We start from the raw sequence: 19,435 nt of genomic DNA on the forward strand, positions 1-19,435 counted from the left end.
CATGCATGATATACAAACTGGTTAACCAAAAAACATAGATCGGAACCTTCCATTTACTCTCTAGAACTCCCCCTGACCTATCCCTCTTTCGACCCACTTTCTTACAAGGACCTGGTGGGAGAGGATCCCCGACCGTGCCCATGGTCAGAGCCTCCCAGGACTGCATGCCCAATTGGGGCATCGGAAAAGGGACCCCGCCCTTCGCCACACTTCCCTCGCCGTCACGCATTCTTTGAGGAAGTGAGCGTGAGAAAAGATGCACCTGCTGAAATCCCTTCTTCTATGTATTAAATGTGCAGGAGACCTGTCCTACTACTACTATTTATATACTACTTTTCAAACAAAATTTCCAAAGCTGTTTCCATAGAAATAAATAAATAAATAAATAAATAAGATGGTCAACCTGTCCTCTTTCCATGTGGCAGCTCTGTTCACAGTTCTATATACTTGTTTCATGAACCATCCCTGCTAGCACCTTTATTAATCAACCCACAAAATTTTGAGTATTGGGAGGAATGTACATCTTTATGAGTGTGTAGAATGCAAGGGGGAAAGTTGTGGTATGAAAGGACAGGGCAGTGGAGTTGAATCAGGAATATGAACAGTTGAATGAAATATATATTATGTACAGAGCGGCAAAGCCCAGGCAGTCTGTCCTGTAGCTCAAGGCTGAAGAGGCCGCAACTCATTGGTAGAGCTCCTGCTTGCTTCGCATGTGAATATATTCAATCCTCCCTGGCATCTCCAGAAAGAGCTAGGAAAGATCTGTGCCTGAAACTCTGCTGCCCGCTAGTGCAGACAGTAACGAGCTAGAATGCTAGATGGACCCAGAGCTCAGTTTCTCCCCAAGCATTTGAGGAATCCCCCCCCCGCATTTCACTCAACTCCCCTCAGTGTTACCCTGACCCTTTAGCCTCCCCCCAACTGTTAAACAGTGTTTTTATCTCCCCCTTTTCTGTCCCCTCAAAACATGATCCCCCAAAAAGTGACTTTCCTCCCCGCCTCCTTTTAAAAAAAGAAGATTTGCTTCTCAAGCTTTCCCTCTCTCTGTCTGTAGCGGTGCATGGGTCGATGGTCTGATTCGGCATAAAGCAACTTCCTACATCCTGCCCTTTATTCGGATAGAACACCTGAGGATTCTCTATAAGCGTCACAGCACGTTGTTTTTTAACATCTTTACAGACCATTCTTAGGGATAAATAGCTTCCCTGAGCGGTTTAGAAAAAAAGAAACATAAGACCAGGAATTAGATAATAAAAAGATAAAAGCAAGAACAACAAAAACAGCAAGATAGAACAATGCTAGAAAATCCAGCGCAGCCGGGGCTTCTCCTGCGCCCCGGAGCCGGAGACCAGCGGGAGGGCACCTGGACAATAAAACAGATTTGAAACAAACAGAAGACAAACGGCCAAGAAAGAGAAAGCGGGGGAATGGGGCCCGCCCCGAATTCGGGCTGGGCTCCAAGGAGGGAGGGAGTGTCGATGATCTCCGACTCCGATCCCAGTCCGGCCCCGCCCCGCAGCCTGCCTGACTCACTTCCCTTATGGTGCTGCTGCCTTCGCTACCCAGCCCAGCGCGCTCGGAATAGCAGGTACTGAATTAAAGCCCCCTTTCTCCCTCCCCGCCCGCCCCGCGATCCTCCCTGTTAGGATCGCCCCCCGCCCCCGCGCTGCTTGAGGCCCCACTGCTACTCCCCTCCTCTCCCGCCACCTCCCTCTTCACTCCCTTTCGCTTCCCGCAGCAGCCCACATATCCCCATCGCCCTCTACGCCAATCTCTAGGGCGAGTGTGGATTTTTTGCGGGGGTTCGGGGTGGGGGGAGGGAAGAGAATGAAAGGAAGCGAAAGGTGCCCAGATCATCTATACATAAAAGAAGTATTTTGTTACACCCATATTTGATTGGAGGGGCAGTCACGTGGTTACTATAAAAATAAGATCCCGCAATTAAAGGCGCCTGGGCCAAATGTGACCCACGGGAAGGTGCAATTCCGCTTCCGCAACCGCCCCCCCCCCCGCGCCAGAAGTTGCTAATCTACTGGCAAATTTACATATAGCATCCCTAAATAGCATCCCGACAGTTTCGTGGAGATGGGGTTGAGCCGCTAACCTGGACTTTCTGTCAAAGGTCTTCCCCAACAGCTAGCAACTGACCAGGGGCTTAATGCCAGAGTACCCCTGTGCTTCCAGTGGTATTTTTTAAATTCACGGTATGGACTACAGTTGTCTTGCGAGGGTTCTGTGGAGTTTATTTTTGCTGAGCGGCAGACAAGTATGACGTTCCAGGGTGCGCTTTGCTATTCGCTGTGTTGTGTAATGTCTGCTCCCCGCTCGTGAGTTCTGCTCTCCTGGATAAATTCTCCTCAGTTTTGTCCTCCTCAGCCCCAGCCCTGAAGCTCCTCGTGGGTGCCTCCTCCGTCGTTTTGAAAACTTGGCATCCATCTGTCAGCCTTAGGCTCCGCCCTCTGCCAGCCTCCCTTATACTTTTGCATTCCTGTAAGAGGATCAGGAGGCCTTTTTGGGACTGGAGCGCAGCCAGACCTCTTTCTGTGGAGCAGAAATATGGCTTTGGTTTTCTGAGTCCACCCCCCCCCCGCCATTAATGAGTATCTCCTACCCCAGAGCTGCCCATCATGTGACTGTGTGTGAACTCTCACATCGCCCTCCTATATATGCACATACTTTCTCTCAAACTCAGTGCAAACATGTATAATTGGTAGGATAAGTTAATAATGGTTTGCCTATATTGCATCTGGTTCAGACTTGTGTAGCTTGATTCCCCGTAGCCAATACTATCTTTGACACCTCCCACACTTTTAACTGCTGCCAATTATCTATCTATCAGGCCTGCACAACATAAGGCCAGGGGGCTGGATCTGGCCCACAGGGATTTTGGGGCCAGCGTGGTGTAGTGGTTAGAGTGCTGGACTAGGACCCGGGAGACCCGAGTTCAAATCCCCACTGAGCCATGAAACTCACTGGGTGACTCTGGGCCAGTCACTTATCTCTCAGCCTAACCTACTTCACAGGGTGGTTGTGAGGAGAAACTTAAGTATGTAATACACTGCTCTGGGCTCCTTGGAGGAAGAGCGGGATATAAATGTAAATAAAATAATAAATAATTTTCCTGCTGGCTCACAGATAGGAATATCCTGCAGCAAGAGCCATGAGGAGCAGTGGCTCATTGCATTTGGTTGTTCAAGACCAGCTGCCCCCTGCTGCTGGGGCCAAACCCCACTGAAACCATCTCACTGTCCGCTCGCCTTCCCCCTGATCCCTACCTTCTGCCTCCTCACTTTCATTAATATTTTTAATAATTAATTTTAATGTAATAATCAATGTGCTGGAAATTGTCCTTGACCCCTGCACACCAGCCCACTGGGACAGAATCTTTGCCATAGAGTTCCCCATACCAAAAATCCTAACCCTTAGCATCGTCGCCTCATCTTCTTGGTAGTGGTTTTATAAACAGACATTTTTAATGTTGCTTCTAATTTTTGTTGTTTATGCACAAAGAAATGCAAAGTTGCAGCAAATGTATGCTGTGCAGATTTCTGTAATTATGCAAGAAATGCACATCAACATCCACCACCCATCCAATCCCTGACTATCAAGTAGAATACAGGCTTACCGTGGGTACATATCATCCTTTTGCCCCAGTGGAACAAACAAGGGCAGACCCGAGAAGTCAAAGGAGAGCCCAAAGAGCACCAGCTCATCCATATGTATCTGCCCTACTATTAGATCTCTATTGGAAGGACAGCTTTGATTGCCATAGGAAGTCTGTTTGGGGGTGGGGGTGTCTTAGAACATGGGGTCTTCTGATTAGAGGCCCCAACATGGGTCTCTTGGGGGCAAAATGACCCCTCTTGGGGGGTCATACCACCCACCCCCACCATTGAGCCAATAGCCCTAGAAGCAGCAGTGCCAGCAGGGGTTTTTTCTTCTGTCTTCCTCTTTTCTCAAGGAAATGGCTTGACTACCAAGCCAGAGGTTGCCAGGTCAAATCCCTGCTGGTATGTTTCTCAGACTATGGGAAACACCTGTATTGGGCAACAGTGATATAAGAAGATGTTAAAAGGCATCATCTCATACTGCGCAGGAGGCAGCAATGGTAAACCCCTCCTGTATTCTACCAAAGAAAACCACAGGGCTCTGTGGGCGCCAGGAGTCAACATGACTCCATGGCAAACTTTACTTTACTCTTCTGCATAACTAGCTTGACCACCTGGGGGAGATAAGAAAACACAACAGCCTCAGGGATCCCCTCCTGCTGAGGAAGGAAGGGAGGGAGTGTTCTTCCTGACCAGCTGGATCTTGCCTCAGGTACTGAGAGCTGGTTTTGAAATCAGGCACAAAGCTGCTGTGCTGGACTTGGACTGCAGGATTGGAGATCATCATTCTTCTCATGGCTGGCAGTAGCACAGTATTGCGTAATTCTTGCAGGATTAGAAGAATTTGGGTTTTCGGATGGTGATGAGAAATATTGTCTTTCTCCTCCATTTACATTGATTTCTGTGATGAGGTAGTCAGACACAAGGGACTAAATTTTTCTCTACCCTAAGAAATAGACTACTCCTTTCAGACAAAGTGGCATTTCAAACAAAAGCTAAAATCCCCTTAGAGTATATTTTCATGTGACTGTTGAACTTTTGTCTTTTAAAATAAGAGCAGCAGATAAGAGTCACAGCTCCCGTTGGGCTGCTTCACTTTAAAAAAAAAGTTTTTCTTCTTTCTTCAACTATTACATATATACATACATACAGGATATTTTATATTTATGAAATGGAGTTTAAGCAGATGTGATTTCTGTTTGGTTGCTAAAATAATCTCTGTGTGTGCATGCGCTTTTGTTAAAGGGCTTCAAAAATACAAACTGGGGCTGCTGATTGCTGTGACTTTTATTTATTTTATTATTTAAAATATGTATATCCTACCCCTCCAGTACAATACTGCTTAAGGTGGCTCACAACTGTAAACAGTGATCTGGGATCAACTGAAGTCAAGTGATCAATTGTTTTTGCTTTGTTCTTTTGTATCCCTTTGAATTTGCTTCTGAATTTACATGCTTGGGATTGGTGCATGTGACTAAGAGGTCTGTGTGAATGAATATTAACGAACACACACTTACTTTATTATTTATGACATTTATATTTTCCCCATTCCTCCAAAGGGCATATGGTCTCTCCTGCCTCTGCTTGTACCCTCACTACAATACTGTGACGCTGAAATAGGATGAGAGAGAATGACTAGCCTAAGGTCACCCAGTAAGATTTATGGATGAGTGGGAAAGAATTTGAACCCAGGTCCCCAAATCTAGATGGCATTCATACAGCCTCGGGCGGGCGGGGAGACAGGCTCCTACCTGCCACTCCACACATGATCACTCTTCCGTTACACATGAGTCAAGCCTCCGTGAGCAGCAGAACTGGGAGGAGGAAGTCCTCTGGCATCCCACAGTGCAATGCGCTAGGAGCGTGGTGCATTGGGGGATACCCCCACTGCCACATGGAATGTGCACACTCGGGCTCTTTCACTTATATACATAAATGATTTTGAAGTTGGGGTAAGCAGCAGCCAAATTTGCAGATGACACTACACTATTTGATTGTTTGATTAAGTGACATCAAGTCGGTGTCGACTCTTAGCGACCACATTTAGGGTAGTGAAATCCAAAACGGATTGTGAGGAGCTCCAAAAGGATCTCTCCAAACTGGGTGAGTGGGTGTAACAAAATGGTAAATGTTGCTTATTGTAAGCAAGTGTAAAGTGATGCATATTGGCAGAGCCACTCTTACTCCTGGGCTTCCGGGCTGAAGTCCAGGGCCTCCACACCCCCTAGGGGCCTCCAAATCCTCCTTAGTCTGTCCTGGATAGTGCTGACTTTGGAGTGGGGGAGTGGAGAAAGAAATATATGGGGTGGGAATATGTTAAGTGGTGTGTTGAAATGTTTCTGCTAATGCATATTTGCATGAATATCCCTGTTTTATATTCTTACATTCTTGTGAGTTCAGTTGCTGCTTGTACCCTCAAGAACTAAAAATACTGCATGGGTCATGGTATGTGTGTTTGTGGGGGGGAGGGCCTCCAAAGGCCTTTAGGTCCAGGCTCCAAAATTACCTAGGTGCACCTCTGTACATTGGAGCAAAAAAACCCAACTTCACATATACACTGATGGGATCTGATCTATCAGTGACTGATCAGTGATCACCTTGGGGGATGCACTACTGCAGCAGGAGACTGTGGCGAGTGGCAGAGGAGCAGGTTCCAACCTGCTCTCCTCACTTTTAAAGGTGCCCTGGCTGAGCTTCAAATCTGTGCACAAATCATGATTCATGCAAATCCCTGACAGAGAGAAATTTTTCTACCTCTTTCACAGCACTAGAACCAGGGGTTATTCCATTAAACTGATGTCCAGGAAATGTAGGGCCAACAAAAGGAAGTACTTTTCCACCCAATGTGTAACCAACCTATGGAATTCTCTGCCACAGGATGTGGCGATGACCACCAGCTTGGAATGGATGGCTTTAAAGGGGGCTTAGACAGATTCATTGGAGGACAGGTCTATCAATGGCTACTAGTCTGGTGGCTATAGGCCACTTCCAGTTTCCAAGGCAAGACGCCTCTGAATACCAGTAGCAGGGTAGCAACAACAAGAGAGAGGGCATGCCCTCACCTCCTGCCTGTGGGCTTCCCAGCGGCACCTGGTGGACCACTGTGTGAAACAGGGTGCTGTTTCACACAGATTGGCCTTGGGCCTGATCCAGCTGGGCTGTCATTATGACTGGTGGGGTATAAGGTCTGCTTGAGCCCTTCTACCCCAGTAAAAGCCCGGGTAAAAAATTCGGGGTAGTGCCAGTATCTGGCCCAATCCCAGCCCTCCACACAAGCAGCCCTGCCAGGGTAGGGCTGTTCGTGTGAACAGCCTCATAGTCCAGCAATATGAGGATGAACCATAGCTCAGTTGCAGAGCATATCAATGCACAACGTCTCAGGTTCAATCCCTGGCATCTTCAGGTAGGGCTGGGACAGTCAGTGTAGACAATACCGGACTTTGTCCAAAGAGAGAACTTGTGCATCTCCCGTAAAGAGGCATGAGTTCCATATGATGATGCAGTTGATGTATCTCACTGCAGGGAAAAATGCAGATACAGGTGGACCTTGTCACACGCGGCCCAACAACCGCGGTTTCGCATATCTGTGGACAGACAATGGAGACCTTACCTCAGTATACGTGGTTTTAAAAGGGTTAAATGCCCTGGTTCCTAAGTGGCAGGAAATGACCTCTGGTCATTTCCAGCCAGCCTTCTTCTGAATAGAGCCATTTCGGGGGGCTCTTTCGGGGGGGTGGGAATTCCCCAGGATTTTTCATGGGGAAATGGCACAATTGGGGCTTTTAGGGGGCATTGCTGGACAGCTGAAGACCTGCATGGCATGGTACATTATTTCTTTATTTCAGGCCTTTTAAAGCTTCCCTTAGGCTTTTTTCCACCTCCAGGAACCTAACCCCCTGATTCCCATTGCCTCAATTCCTTGTTATCCACAGTTCCGTTATCTGTGGTTGAAGCCAAGAACGGAACCTCCGTGGATAACGAGATCCCCCTGTACACACATGTGCAAGATGGTTTGATTTTAAAACTTGTTTCCTGTGGTTTCTAAGCATGGGGACCAGGGGAGAGAATCTTGCATTAATACTCTAGCACAAATGGTCTGGTTTGTGTTTCCCCCCTATTTTGATTTACCATGTGGTGGCTATTTGTGGCGGTCGGTGCTAAATTAATTGTTTGCTGACTTTAACCCGGTCTGTGGTGTGTGTGTGTGCTTTTGCTTTGTTGTTATAAATATATTTATATACTGCTTTTCAACAAAACAAAACAAAAATCTCAAGATGGTATATATAGCATAAGAAAATGGTTTCGTGTACTCCAAATGGCTCACAATTGGAAGCAGGGAGGAAGAGCTGTTGGCGGCTGCTTTCTAGGGCCTAGGGGTTTCAAACTAAAAAAAGTTATTTATTTTAGTTGCGGGTGAGTCTGAAGCTTCCCCAAAACGTGTGTAATCAAATCCAGTTTACTAGCAATATTTCAGTGGAGATTTTTTAGTGCTCTCTCTCTCTCTTTCACTTACTTCCAAGTTTGGATTTGACTCAAAATTCCTCATTTGAATCTTTGGATGCCTAACTCCCTTTTCTATATATTTTATTATTCACAGTAGCATTTGCCAACCAAAGCAGTATCCTACTAACAATATTTCTGTGACTATTTCTGAGTGGGACTTGGCTCACATTCTTTATCTGTGTTAATTTTCACATTTTTGGTGAAGTTGCAGTGATGCTGGTCTATATAACTAATAAATTTGCTGGGTTGTACTTTATATTAGTTCTGTTTAGATGGAGCTTATTCCCACATAAGTGGATTTCAGCTTTAGTCGGGACTAATTTTAAATCCATTTATTTCAGTGGGTCTACTCTAAGCTGAATTAACATTAGACACAACCTGGGGTGTGTCTGTGTCTGTGTCTGTGTCTGTGTGTGTTACATTTCTATCCTGCTCTTCCTCCAAGGAGCCCAGGACATGATTATGTTTATCCTCACAGCAACCCTTTGAGGTAGGTTAGGCTGAGAGATATGTGACTGGCCCAGAGTCACCCAGTGAGTTTCATGGCTGAATTGAGATTTGAACTCAGGTTTCCCCAAGCCTAGTCCAACACTCTAACCACTATACCATACTTTGTATATGCATTCCCGCTCCACCCCAAAAAAGATCCTGTAGACACTCATGCACCCCAAACTTCTGGAATTCTCTGCTCCTTGAGGCCTGTGTGCCCCCCCCCCTTTTTGGCTTCTCAGTTGATAGTAAACTAACTTTTGTTTTGTTGTGCCTTTGAGTTTCTTTCCCCTCCTTTCTGAAAACTTGTTCTCACTGCTGCCTAATCTTCTATATATTTATTTCTCCTAGGCGTACCCGTCGCTAACCCCATGTGTGGCAGCTCTCACGAGAGTTCACGAACAGCTGCCGGGCTAGCGACGGGGACGGGGAGAAAATGGCCACCGGGACGAGCAGGTGGCGGGCAGGAGGAGGGACAGGCTGGCCAGAAACCATGGCCAGGTGGGGGTGGGAGATGCTCTGCGCCCTGTCCAGCTAGTTTTAACTATTGTTTGTGTTTTTAAATGGTTTTTGTTATTACTTTTTAGTTGCTCTATATACTCCATTGATAACCTTTTTGTTGAAAAGTAGTATATAAATATTTATAAGGGAAATTCTTTGGATTGTTTTATTGTACTTTAATGTTTTATTTGATTAACTGCCTTAGGAGTAGATAGAGAGAGGACAAGGCAACTATGACGGCTGAGTCTAGTATTAAAACAGGTCTTCCACCTCCACACCGATTGTAGCAGAAACAGTTGCCCTCTGCAAAGAGGTACAACTTGAATCATGCAAATACCATTTTAGGTATACCCAGATGGGTGTAGTAATATAGAGAACTGGATGCATTGTTATAGTTCATCAAATTCACATGGCATATTTTGATCCTGTGCTTAACCCAGGCTGGTCCTCCACTGGTTCGCATAGTTAAGAGGCGACCAGGCTGGGCTCTGCTGTCTCTGCATAGCTGGATTCTCGGTCTCCAGGTGAATGTAGGGTTGTGCCAGTTATAGGACACTTGCTGTACTCCTGCTGTGTGAAGCAGTCAACAGGGAGCAGTGGCTGCACTAGAAAGGAGGCATAGGAAAGCCCAGTTGTCATGAGCAGCCAAGACTGGGCTAGGGCCGCTAAGCCCGGTCTTGGCTGCCTCTGGGAACCTGGCTAAAGCTGGCTAAGAAGCCAGCTCTTAAAGTGTGTTCAAGGGAGTGAGCACTCCCTTAACCCTGATCAGTTGACGGTGTGTCAGCGCCAGCTGCTTTCCATGCACTCACACTGTGCATTGTGGGATTTTCGGGGGCTGGGACAACACGTGTGATTCGTGTGCCCAGCAACTCCACGTTGCACGTCTGCGGGGAAGGCAAGCTTCTGCGGCCTTCCCTGCTGCCCACCCACTCAAGCCCTGTCACTCAGTCGTGAGAAAGGGCTCAAAGTATTCCTAAGAGGCACACCATTTTGCAGGCATGAGCTAATGAAAGAACATATCAAAATATGCCACGTGTCTTGTGGCACCTTAGAGACTAACAAATTTGTTGTCGCACAAGCTGTTGTGGACTACAGCCCATCTCATCCCTCATTAATGATATTAGTGGGAGGAGCATAGGCAAACTTTAAAGAATAGCAGGCCGCTATATTGGTACCAGTGTTCCCTGTAAGAGAGATTCCCAGATGTTGTTGACTACAACTCCCATAACCCCCAGCTGCATTGGCCTTTGGGGATTATGGGAGCTGTAATCAGCAACATCTGGTAATCCCTTTTACAGGGGACACTGATTGGTAAATTGTGGGGCAGGGGAGGAATCCAAAAGCTGAAGTATTAGGCCTTTATTAGGAACAACTGAAATTTCATAAAGTAGTGAGAAAGCCTTTGAGCTCTCCAGAACTCTTGCTCAGGCTGCTTTAAAAAAAAATGTGAAGGGGAGACAAAGTTGAGTATGATAGAATTTAAAATTCTTAAAATGCTGTACAAGAGGTTTTATGTAGACTTAATTAGATTGGCTGCCGTCTGCCAGGTGCAAGACAGATTTTAGATTCCACCAAGTGCTGCCAGGATAAAGAAACAGACATGACTATCGCCCCCCCCAACCCACACACAGGGAGTTACTTGGAAATGTCCCCCATACCAAGCAGAGCACACAGGTCCTTTTTGAAGCAGAGTGTAGACATAAAAAGTGCTCCCTCCCTCAGTTTTGAAAAAACATCTTAAAATGCACCTTTTAAAAGAAGACTATTTAATGCTCCATTATTATTATTTTGTTATATCTGGTAGGTTCTTTAGCTTTTTATAATTTTCAGTTTTAATTTGAACCTAATAATGATTGTGGTTTTTAATCTGACAACTTTTTCTTTCTTCTTTTTTGTTTAATTTAGTTAATTTTATTACTTTTATTGTATCTTGTGTCTATCTTATTGTTGTGAGCCACCCCGAGCATTTTAAATAAATAATAAATAATAGAAAGGCACATGACGCTCAGGTTTCTCCTTACACTTATGTAGCACAATATTTTTGAGTTCTTTGGAATTCCTCATTGGGCAGAATAGACAAGAGGCTGCTTTGGTGCCAGTGTCTTAAATTGCAGCTGCTCTGACTGACCAGGAAGGATGGGTGAGAGGAAAAATGAGGCACTTTATCACCCTTGCACCTAGGAATTCAAAACTATACTGAGCCCAGTGCAGGATTGATGCCTAGAAACTGATTCTGGGGCTTTTCCTGGAATGCAGCAGTTTCTCTCAAGATACACTATGAGACTGTTCTGACGATCAGCCTAAAGGGAGTTAGGAAAGCCAAGCCCTTTCCTTTCCACTGATCGTGAGAAAGGGCTCTATATCTCAAAAGCCAAAAATGATGTGATACAGGATAGCCCATTAATAACAGAGTACCACTCTCCCTTGCAATATGAATCCTTACAATTCAGTTGTATGTGGGCACCTAGCCAGTATTAAACTTATATTGGATTTCTCTTGGTGCAGCCTAAACCTCGGATACGTTTTATAGACTAAGCAGCAGCAATTGGGCTAAATTTGATCCCCTGCGTGGTGCCATTTGACTTCCCAGTTGTCACCCCTTGAGGCAAAAGAGAGGTGTGAATGAGTGGCCAGTGTGGTAATGGGACTTGGCAATAGACCATTTTGGGGGTGGGACATCGCATGGGTCCTTGGCCTGCCACCCCCGCTCTCTTGATAAAGTGGCCCTCCAGCAAAACTACTTTTTAAACTGGGATTATAGAACAGGGCTGGTTACAAATACAGACATTTTAAAATATTCCAAATAATGGCCTATGAATGTAGCTTCAAGAATTTCAAATAGAATATATTTTAACCAGCAGGACTGTAAAGTTTCAGTAACCACGGTCAACGTCTCTGTTTACTGTGTTGTCAGTAAATCTGCAAAGAGATTATAAATCTTAATTCTCAGAGCACCTTTTCAAGGTGCTGTACAGGTTTCCTTTTGTAAAAAAATCCAAGAGGATAGGAGAAGGGCAGTCCTCTTTCTTACCATTCGGCATGTGCTTCAGGAAATGATATGCCCCACCTGTTGACTTGGCAGACTGGATTACTGATGTGTCAATAAAGTTACCAGTTGAATTGTATCACTGCCTAGCCCAGCCCAACCTACTCATTCATAATTACTTACCATTTTGCAATAAGTGTTAAATGTATAAGCTCTTGGTGAGCTCATGGTGCAGCCTTTGGAGCCAAACTACTCCAAAGAGAGCCTTCCTTCCTTTCGTCCACTTCACTATAATGAGATAACTTTCTGGTGTAATTGTTCTTTGTAGGGAATCTGTAGCAGTCTGGCTTGTTGCCAGTCTGCAGTTGGCTTCAAGGTTATGTGTTTTGCTTGTAGTCCTGAGTCTTTTGGTTTGACTTTTTCTGTAAATTATTTTTTATGTATTCATTTGCTTGTTTGCTATTGAGATCACAGTAGTAACAGCACTGGGTATAACTGTTTTCTCCTCCCTTCATTTTCTAGGTAACACCATGGATGAGTATAAAGGCCTAACGGATAAAGAACTAATTGAGCGCCTGAAGAATTACAGCATCCCGCATGGGCCCATTGTTGGTATGGACTAAGGCAGTACATCTGGTTACATTGGGAGCAAATAGGTGTGCATTTGGAGAGTGGAGTCCAGAAAGAGAAAACCAGAAATTTAGGAGACAGGCCCAACAGACCAGAGTAATGCTGTTTCTTTATCTGACTGGTGCTTGCAGCATCTCTGAAACTACCAGCACTACTATTTCATTGTACAAATGTAGTTTTAGAAACAACGGCTTCCTCATTGGCCATTTCAACCCAAGTCTTCTAGATCAGGTCGGAGGGCTGATTCACGCTTTACATGGCAAATGAAACCTATGTCTTTAAAGATGCAGGTACACAGCACAAATGCATGCTGGAGACACATCTGATGGGCCACTGTGAGAAATGGAATGTTCAATCCAGCAGGGCCGTTCTTACGTTCTTAGAGCTGCAGTTCGCTCAGCTCCCCACACACATGCCCAGAGTATGTTTAAAAAGATGCCTATCTGCCCTTCATGCTTGAAGGTGTTAATTGCAGCAAGGACTTGTGTACATGCACACAGGGGCGTAACTATAATAGGGCAAGGGGAGACAGTTGTCTGGGGGCCCACTGCCTTGGGGCGCCCCTCAGAGGCAAGTCACATGACTGACTCCTCCAGCTGCGCACCCACCCGGGCTTCCTTCAGTTGTATTCATCCTTCGAAATTGATGTGAGTGTTAAGACTTGGAGCTACCAGAAATCTTGTCTTTGGGCCCACTACAGCCTTGCTCCGCCCCTGCATGCACACCTGCATGGGGTGTAAGTTGGCCCTAACAGCCAGTGTGGTGCAGCCTCTGAAGTGTTAGGCTTTAGATGTGGGAGACCCAGGCTCAAATTCCAGTTCAGCCTGGAAGCTCCAGGGAAGCCTCTTGGCGAGTCCTACTTCCTCCAGCCAACCTACCTCACTGGGCTATTGTGAAGGCAAACCAAATCCCATATAAGGTGCTCCAAACTCCTTAAAGGAAAGCTGGCATGAAAATGTAATAAATACTGTATTTACCTGAATCAAAGACTAGGTTTCTTCCAAGTTTTTTTATATCAGGAATCAGGAGGTTGTCTTAAATTCAGAGTCCGGTTCCTTTTGAGTAATGTAGGTATCACCTGTATTTAATCTCTACTTTTTAAGGAGATCGTTTTAAATTCAGAGTCCTCTTCAATTCGGGTAAATATAGTACTGATGCAATCAATGCACAGTGCTGGCTCTCAGAGGCCCCAAGACACATTGGATGGGGTTGGTTTTGTGTCTGCTCTAATGCCACTGAGGAGCTAGGTGGGCAGACGGGGAGGCCCTGACTGCCAGTAGTCGAGCAGTTCTGCACTTAAAGGCTGTACAGGCTGGAAGGGCCCAGGAGACTACAGAAGCATGAGCCTAGAAGAGCAAGAGCCAGAGGCCTAAGGGGGCGGCAGATCAAAATCCAGTTGGATGGAGCTTAGGAAATGAAGGCTGGGATTTCAGAGATGGAGGGGTCCACAGCCAAGAGGAGAAGGCTCAAGGACTCTTGCGGGCTACACTAGATATGGCAGCGACATTTTTTTGTTCACATGTCTGCCCCATTCCCATATCACCCCTGCTCACTAGGCAAAGAGGCACCTTCTAGAGTGATGGTTTTCTTATATTTACCAAGAGGGGCAGAGAGCAATTGTCCCTGTCCAACCTAGCACAGCATCCCTCCCAGTGGCAGTTGCTGGTGTCTCCTTTGCGTTTCTTTTAGATTATGAGTCCCTTAGAGTCAGGGAACTATCTTATTTCTTTTGTCATATAAAATGCTTTGTGAACTTTTTTTTAGTTGAAAAGCAGTGTGTGTGTGTGTATATATACACTTAATAATAATAATAATAATAATAATAATAATAATAATAATAAGTATTATTTTAAAAGCACTGAGGCGAGGGGGGCTTACCTCTTATACCAAAGGAGACAATGGGTAAGGGGAACTGAAACCTCCTGTCTTACCTCTCCATGCTCTATCACATCAGACAAATTTCTCCCAGTCCAACACTAATACTCAAAGTAAGCCTGGCTGGAGAGAAGAATGCCTGAAGAGATGGAGCAGAAGGAGAAAAGAGAGAGGAGAATTCACCTTCCTTCATCACTTTCCCTTTTTCAAAAACCAACCCACCACTTTAAGGAAGAGAGGAGCAGATACACAAATAAATGTGGCTGCTGCCATCGCTTCTGATTTGCCCACTCTCAGTTTTCCTTCTGCTCTCTGTAGCTTCAGAAGTGAAGAATTGCACATTGATTTGAAATAGCCACCACATTTTGGACTGAAGGTCTTTTTGACCCTTAATGTGCAAGTTAACATGCTTTCAGCAAAGATTTGCATGGCCCTACAGCAACAGAGGATGAACAGGGAAGGTTGTGATGAGAGCAGGGATTTGGAAGGTGGCAACCATTTGAATGAGGCAAGGAAAGTAAGCAAGACTAGGATTGTCAAGGGATTGTCTTTGTAAGTGCCAGAAGGGTAACAAGTTGGAAGAAGGAGCTGGGGAACCCATTTTTGGCTTGGATTTAATGGCCCACCTCAATTCCACCTTCTAGGATCAACCCGAAAACTTTATGAAAAGAAAATCTATGAATATGAGACCGAGCGGACACAGCGCCCTTCTCCTGGAGGATCCTTGTCCTACACAGGTATTGTCCTACAACCTATACAGGTCCAGCACAAATGGGGAAAGGTACCCCCACAGTCAGCCACTGACACTCCACCTTTCCATGAACTTCTGTCGCTACAGAGCCGAGCAGAATTGAGAGCTTCTCACGGGAGACTTTTGTGAGTCCTCGGAACAGGGAACACCTCAGCTATGGACAAGAAGGTGGGAGTGATCTTAGATAAAATGGCAGCATTGACAAGGCAGGCAGGACAGCAACCTGGAAGTGAGGATTCAGAGAACTTTTAGGGGAGGTTTGGGGAGCAAGAAGGGCAGCTTGTCAGGCTGGAATAGAGAAGCATCTTGAAGTATGTAGTACACCGCTCTGAGCTCCTTGGAGGAAGAGCAGGATATAAAATGTAAAAACAAACAAACAAATAAAGACCAGAGCAGGGTGGTGGTGTGCATGGTATTAGTCTTGTCGTGAGTGCTCTGGGGGAGTGAAGGACATCCTTTGGCATGAAAGCAAAACTCTCTCCAATTTATTCTGTCCATTCCAGTTCTTGACTCTACAAGAACTTACTCCAGGGAAACTTATGACTCCCCGAGAAATGAGGAATACTCCGAGTATGGAAGTGAAGGTAAGGGGTGGAAGGAAAGTCTCTTCTTGGCAGAAGAGAGGTGGGTGAAGGGATATAGGAGGCCTGATGCTGGGAAAGTAGGAGGGCATGGAGGGGTAGGAGATTTGTATTCAGAGAGAATTTGCTAACTGTTTTTGTGTAATTAGCCACACAAGTGCACTTTCCAGATTACATGCTACAACCGGGGGTTAAAATGCTTCAGCTTGGCAGGATCGTATTGAAAATGATACAGAGAAAATTCAGTTTGCTAAAAAATCTCATTAAAATACATGGGACTGAAGTCAGTTGGCGCTAACTTGCTTCACTGTGTGTCATGTCATTAAATGCAACTAACATTCTCTGTAGTTAGGCCAGTATTGTTGACTTTGCTTCATTTGGACACTCTTGATGAGGAGGGAGATATGACCAAAGAGGCATATGCTCTATACTTACAAAATTGCCTGTATTGCAAGGATGGAACAATTCTGCAGTCTGTATAAATCATGCAAATTAAATTCATTTGCATATCTTTCAATGTTTTGAACAATTCTTCTGCTGCTTGAGGAAAGAGGTGTGCAGGGCATTGAAGCTCATCCCCCTGGAAATCCTGTTCTATGTTTTGAGATTTCATCATACATCGCCCTACTCACATTCACACCTACTTTTTGCAGTCACCAGAGCCAGAAGCTTGCACTCTGTTTTAATAAAAGCTGGGATTTCTAGGATGCTGAATTCTACTCCTAGGACTAAATTCTGAGCTTCTCTGCAATTTCTATATGCTATATATTGATATATTGCCATTGTCATTAATAAGCTAGGGGTAACAGTAAAATAAGTCCAGTGACTAGAGGAGAGGGACAAATTGCCATAAGGAGTCAGAGCCTTTTGCAAACAAACCTGTTCCCATAGTCACAAAGACTCGAAACCTACTTTTAAAATAACAAAAACTAAAGTGATCAGAAAGATAAAAGGTTTTTGCTAACATACCCTTTTTTTCCTGTACTCTCCCAGATCCCAGCCTCAGCAAGTCCTACCTGAGTCATAATTATGATTTCCCTCGCCATGAAGGACGATCCACTTATGCAACAGAAGGTAACATGAAATGGAGACAATCTGAGGGCAGATGTAGTTAGACTGAAGATTCTGCAGAGGTGTCGAAAGGTTGGAGTGGTCCCTGAGACAAAAATGGAAGATTGGTCCCTGCCCACTCCCCCTCACTGGCTCTTTGCCAAAGATAGATACACACACACACACACACACACGCCTTTGCTGCAGAAGAATTGTAAGAACATGGTGAAAAGCAAAGCCATCTTGGCATACTCATTCTCTCACTCCTATGCAAACAGTATCACATATGGCCTTCACATGCAGACACTTTCACACACACACTTATGCATTTCCCTGGAGGTTTTTTACACATGGCTCTATGCATCGGGGTATCTGAAGAGCCAATCTGTTTTGCAGCAGATTCAAGGCATTTTAATTCGAGGGATTAGATGGACAATTCGGAGAAAGCAGAAGCCCCAGAGTTTTTTTCAATAGCTGCTGGAAATAGGATTTTTTTTACCCCAGACATAACTCAAAGCACTGACTGTCCTGGTCCATGATAGCCTGCAGGAAGGTCGGTTTAAATCCAGTGAATATGTGGACTGGCCCACTCCAATCAGGAGTGGATTTGGGGGGGTGGGGGGAGCCCTGTCTGTAAAACCTCTTGGCTCAGAAACATTTTTTGACATATATACACTGGCATGAGTCCTCCAATCAGGAGCCAGCAGCATGCCAGTGAGGCAGAAGGGGCAAATTTAAAAAGTTCTCTGTTGCCTAGGCAGTGTGACCCCCCACCTTCAAGGATCCAGGGACAATTGTATCCCTCCCCCCACCTTCAGTTATAGCTTTGCCCCTGGATCCCTGTAGGATCAGCGGCTCTAACCCAGGGGCCCAAGGTTGGGAACTTCCCCCTGCTCTTACCCAATTCCAGTCTTATTGATGTGTATATCTTTCGTTCTACCTCCCCAGATTGGGACGCCAATTCCTCTGAGGGTTCCACGTCTTCCTATCGTCATTATTTGTCATCAGCAAGCAGTACTGCACCTCTAGGGGCAGTGAGCGCTCGCCAGCCGGTAAGTTGTCTCCCTCATCTGTAGAGAGAACAAGCCCAATGCTGGGTTACGTTCAAGGCACCCAGAAAGGGATCCCATCATCCTTGCCCTGTGCTGAAAGGCACCTGTTTTTCCTTTCAGATCACAGAACCATATCCATACAGTTCTGGCCAGAAAGATGGGTCAGTCAAGAGGTAAGTGGGGAAATGCAAAGGCATCAACAGGAAAACATATTCCTGGGAGCTGAGTAGATTGGCAGTCCAGTTTCTGAAAGAGATGCCACCCACCCGGGATGTCACATCTGCAGAATGTTTTACTGACTGTGAAGGAAATGGGCACCACCTCCTAGTCAGGAAGATGAGATAGAAGGAACAGGCAGGAGAGATCTGTGCAGGCCTTAGACTAGGACAGCTGGCTAGTCAGATCCTAGGAATTGCTAGGATCTTCAAGTGAAAAGGTAGGCTAATGTCATCTTTGGGAACTGGACTAGGTAGGCAACACAAATAATAATTTAAAAATAAAAACAAAAACGGGGGTCTGTTGAATTGTGGTGGATTGCATGTCAGTTCCGTGTCACCTGTGAAGCTCCTCTGCCAGCAAATCATATAAACACAACATTGAAGACCAAGTTGAAATGTCGACCAATGTGAAATGTGAGGGAGACTACAATTTACGTAGTGCTCTGGGCATGGGGTGGGGGAAACTCTCACTGTCTCCAGTAGATGCTTACAGCTGGAATTACCTTTGCAGGGACAGTGATTCCTACCAGACCATCTTCCATCGGAAATCACCTGGCTTGTCTTCTCTGGGGGTGGAGCCACGCCGTGCCATCCGTCCTGAGCGCCAGACCCAAGCAGCGGAAGGAGCCACGGGCAGCGATGGTGGAACCAAGCGTTTTCTACCACTGTGGCCCCAGCTCCTGCTCTTTGTGCTGTTGGCTGGCTTACTGGCCTTCGCCTACTTCTTCCTGCAGGGTGGTGCCGACGACAACCCCTTTCTGCACTATCCGCACTAAGGCCTTAGCCTGGGCACATCCTCTTGCTAGGCTAGCTCCCTGAGAGCCTGGAAGGTTTATACAGGGCTTCCACTAAGTGCCTGCATGTTTGTAACCCCAAAGTGGAGCGGGGGCAGGGATGAAGGAGTTCCCACCAACCTCCCGGAATCATGGCAGCTCCCTGCCCCTCTCCCCAAACCTCAGTCCATCCATCCCATAAATCTGCTAATATGGGGCATTTTAATGTGCTATTTTTGTAGCTTTTACTTTATAACTGGGGCTGCAGGTGGCTTTTTCTCTAGAAGGGGAAGAGAAAGAAGGGACAGACATATGTAGCCCATCAACAGCTTTTTTTGAATATACAAATGTATGAAATCTAATAAACTTCAAACGATTTTTAAAAAAAGTCTTGGTTTCATCATTGAACATCAGT

At 45.6% G+C, this 19,435-nt stretch overlaps 1 protein-coding gene across 3 annotated transcripts; it reads left to right on the forward strand.

The window, feature by feature from the left end:
- Positions 1 to 1,198: 1,198 nt before the first annotated feature.
- On the forward strand, positions 1,199 to 19,408 carry EMD (emerin). Of its 3 annotated transcripts, none has more exons than XM_053288716.1 (9): positions 1,200 to 1,591; positions 12,613 to 12,702; positions 15,240 to 15,332; positions 15,434 to 15,514; positions 15,850 to 15,930; positions 16,921 to 17,001; positions 17,926 to 18,029; positions 18,150 to 18,202; positions 18,759 to 19,408. In XM_053288716.1, the coding sequence occupies exons 2-9, from the start codon at positions 12,621 to 12,623 to the stop codon at positions 19,021 to 19,023; spliced, it is 840 nt and encodes a 279-aa protein (XP_053144691.1). In that variant the 5' UTR covers positions 1,200 to 1,591; positions 12,613 to 12,620; the 3' UTR covers positions 19,024 to 19,408. The 3 variants fall into 3 exon arrangements, with proteins under 3 accessions (XP_053144693.1, XP_053144691.1, XP_053144692.1); XM_053288717.1 differs by lacking the exon at positions 1,200 to 1,591 and adding an exon at positions 2,059 to 2,207; XM_053288718.1 differs by lacking the exon at positions 15,434 to 15,514 and having other exon boundaries at positions 1,199 to 1,591.
- The last annotated feature ends 27 nt before the right edge of the window (positions 19,409 to 19,435 follow it).

This window comes from Hemicordylus capensis, chromosome 2, assembly GCF_027244095.1.
Source record: "Hemicordylus capensis ecotype Gifberg chromosome 2, rHemCap1.1.pri, whole genome shotgun sequence".
In the NCBI taxonomy this organism is placed as follows: domain Eukaryota; kingdom Metazoa; phylum Chordata; class Lepidosauria; order Squamata; family Cordylidae; genus Hemicordylus; species Hemicordylus capensis.

What these genes read in the sequence shown, in the direction of transcription:
- EMD (XM_053288716.1), top strand. Translation starts at nt 12,621, where the DNA reads ATGGATGAGTATAAAGGCCTAACGGATAAAGAACTAATTGAGCGCCTG. An exon ending in AGGATCCTTGTCCTACACAG is followed by an intron (nt 15,333 to 15,433) that starts GTATTGTCCTAC and finishes CTGTCGCTACAG; the next exon opens with AGCCGAGCAGAATTGAGAGC. An exon ending in CTCCGAGTATGGAAGTGAAG is followed by an intron (nt 15,931 to 16,920) that starts GTAAGGGGTGGA and finishes GTACTCTCCCAG; the next exon opens with ATCCCAGCCTCAGCAAGTCC.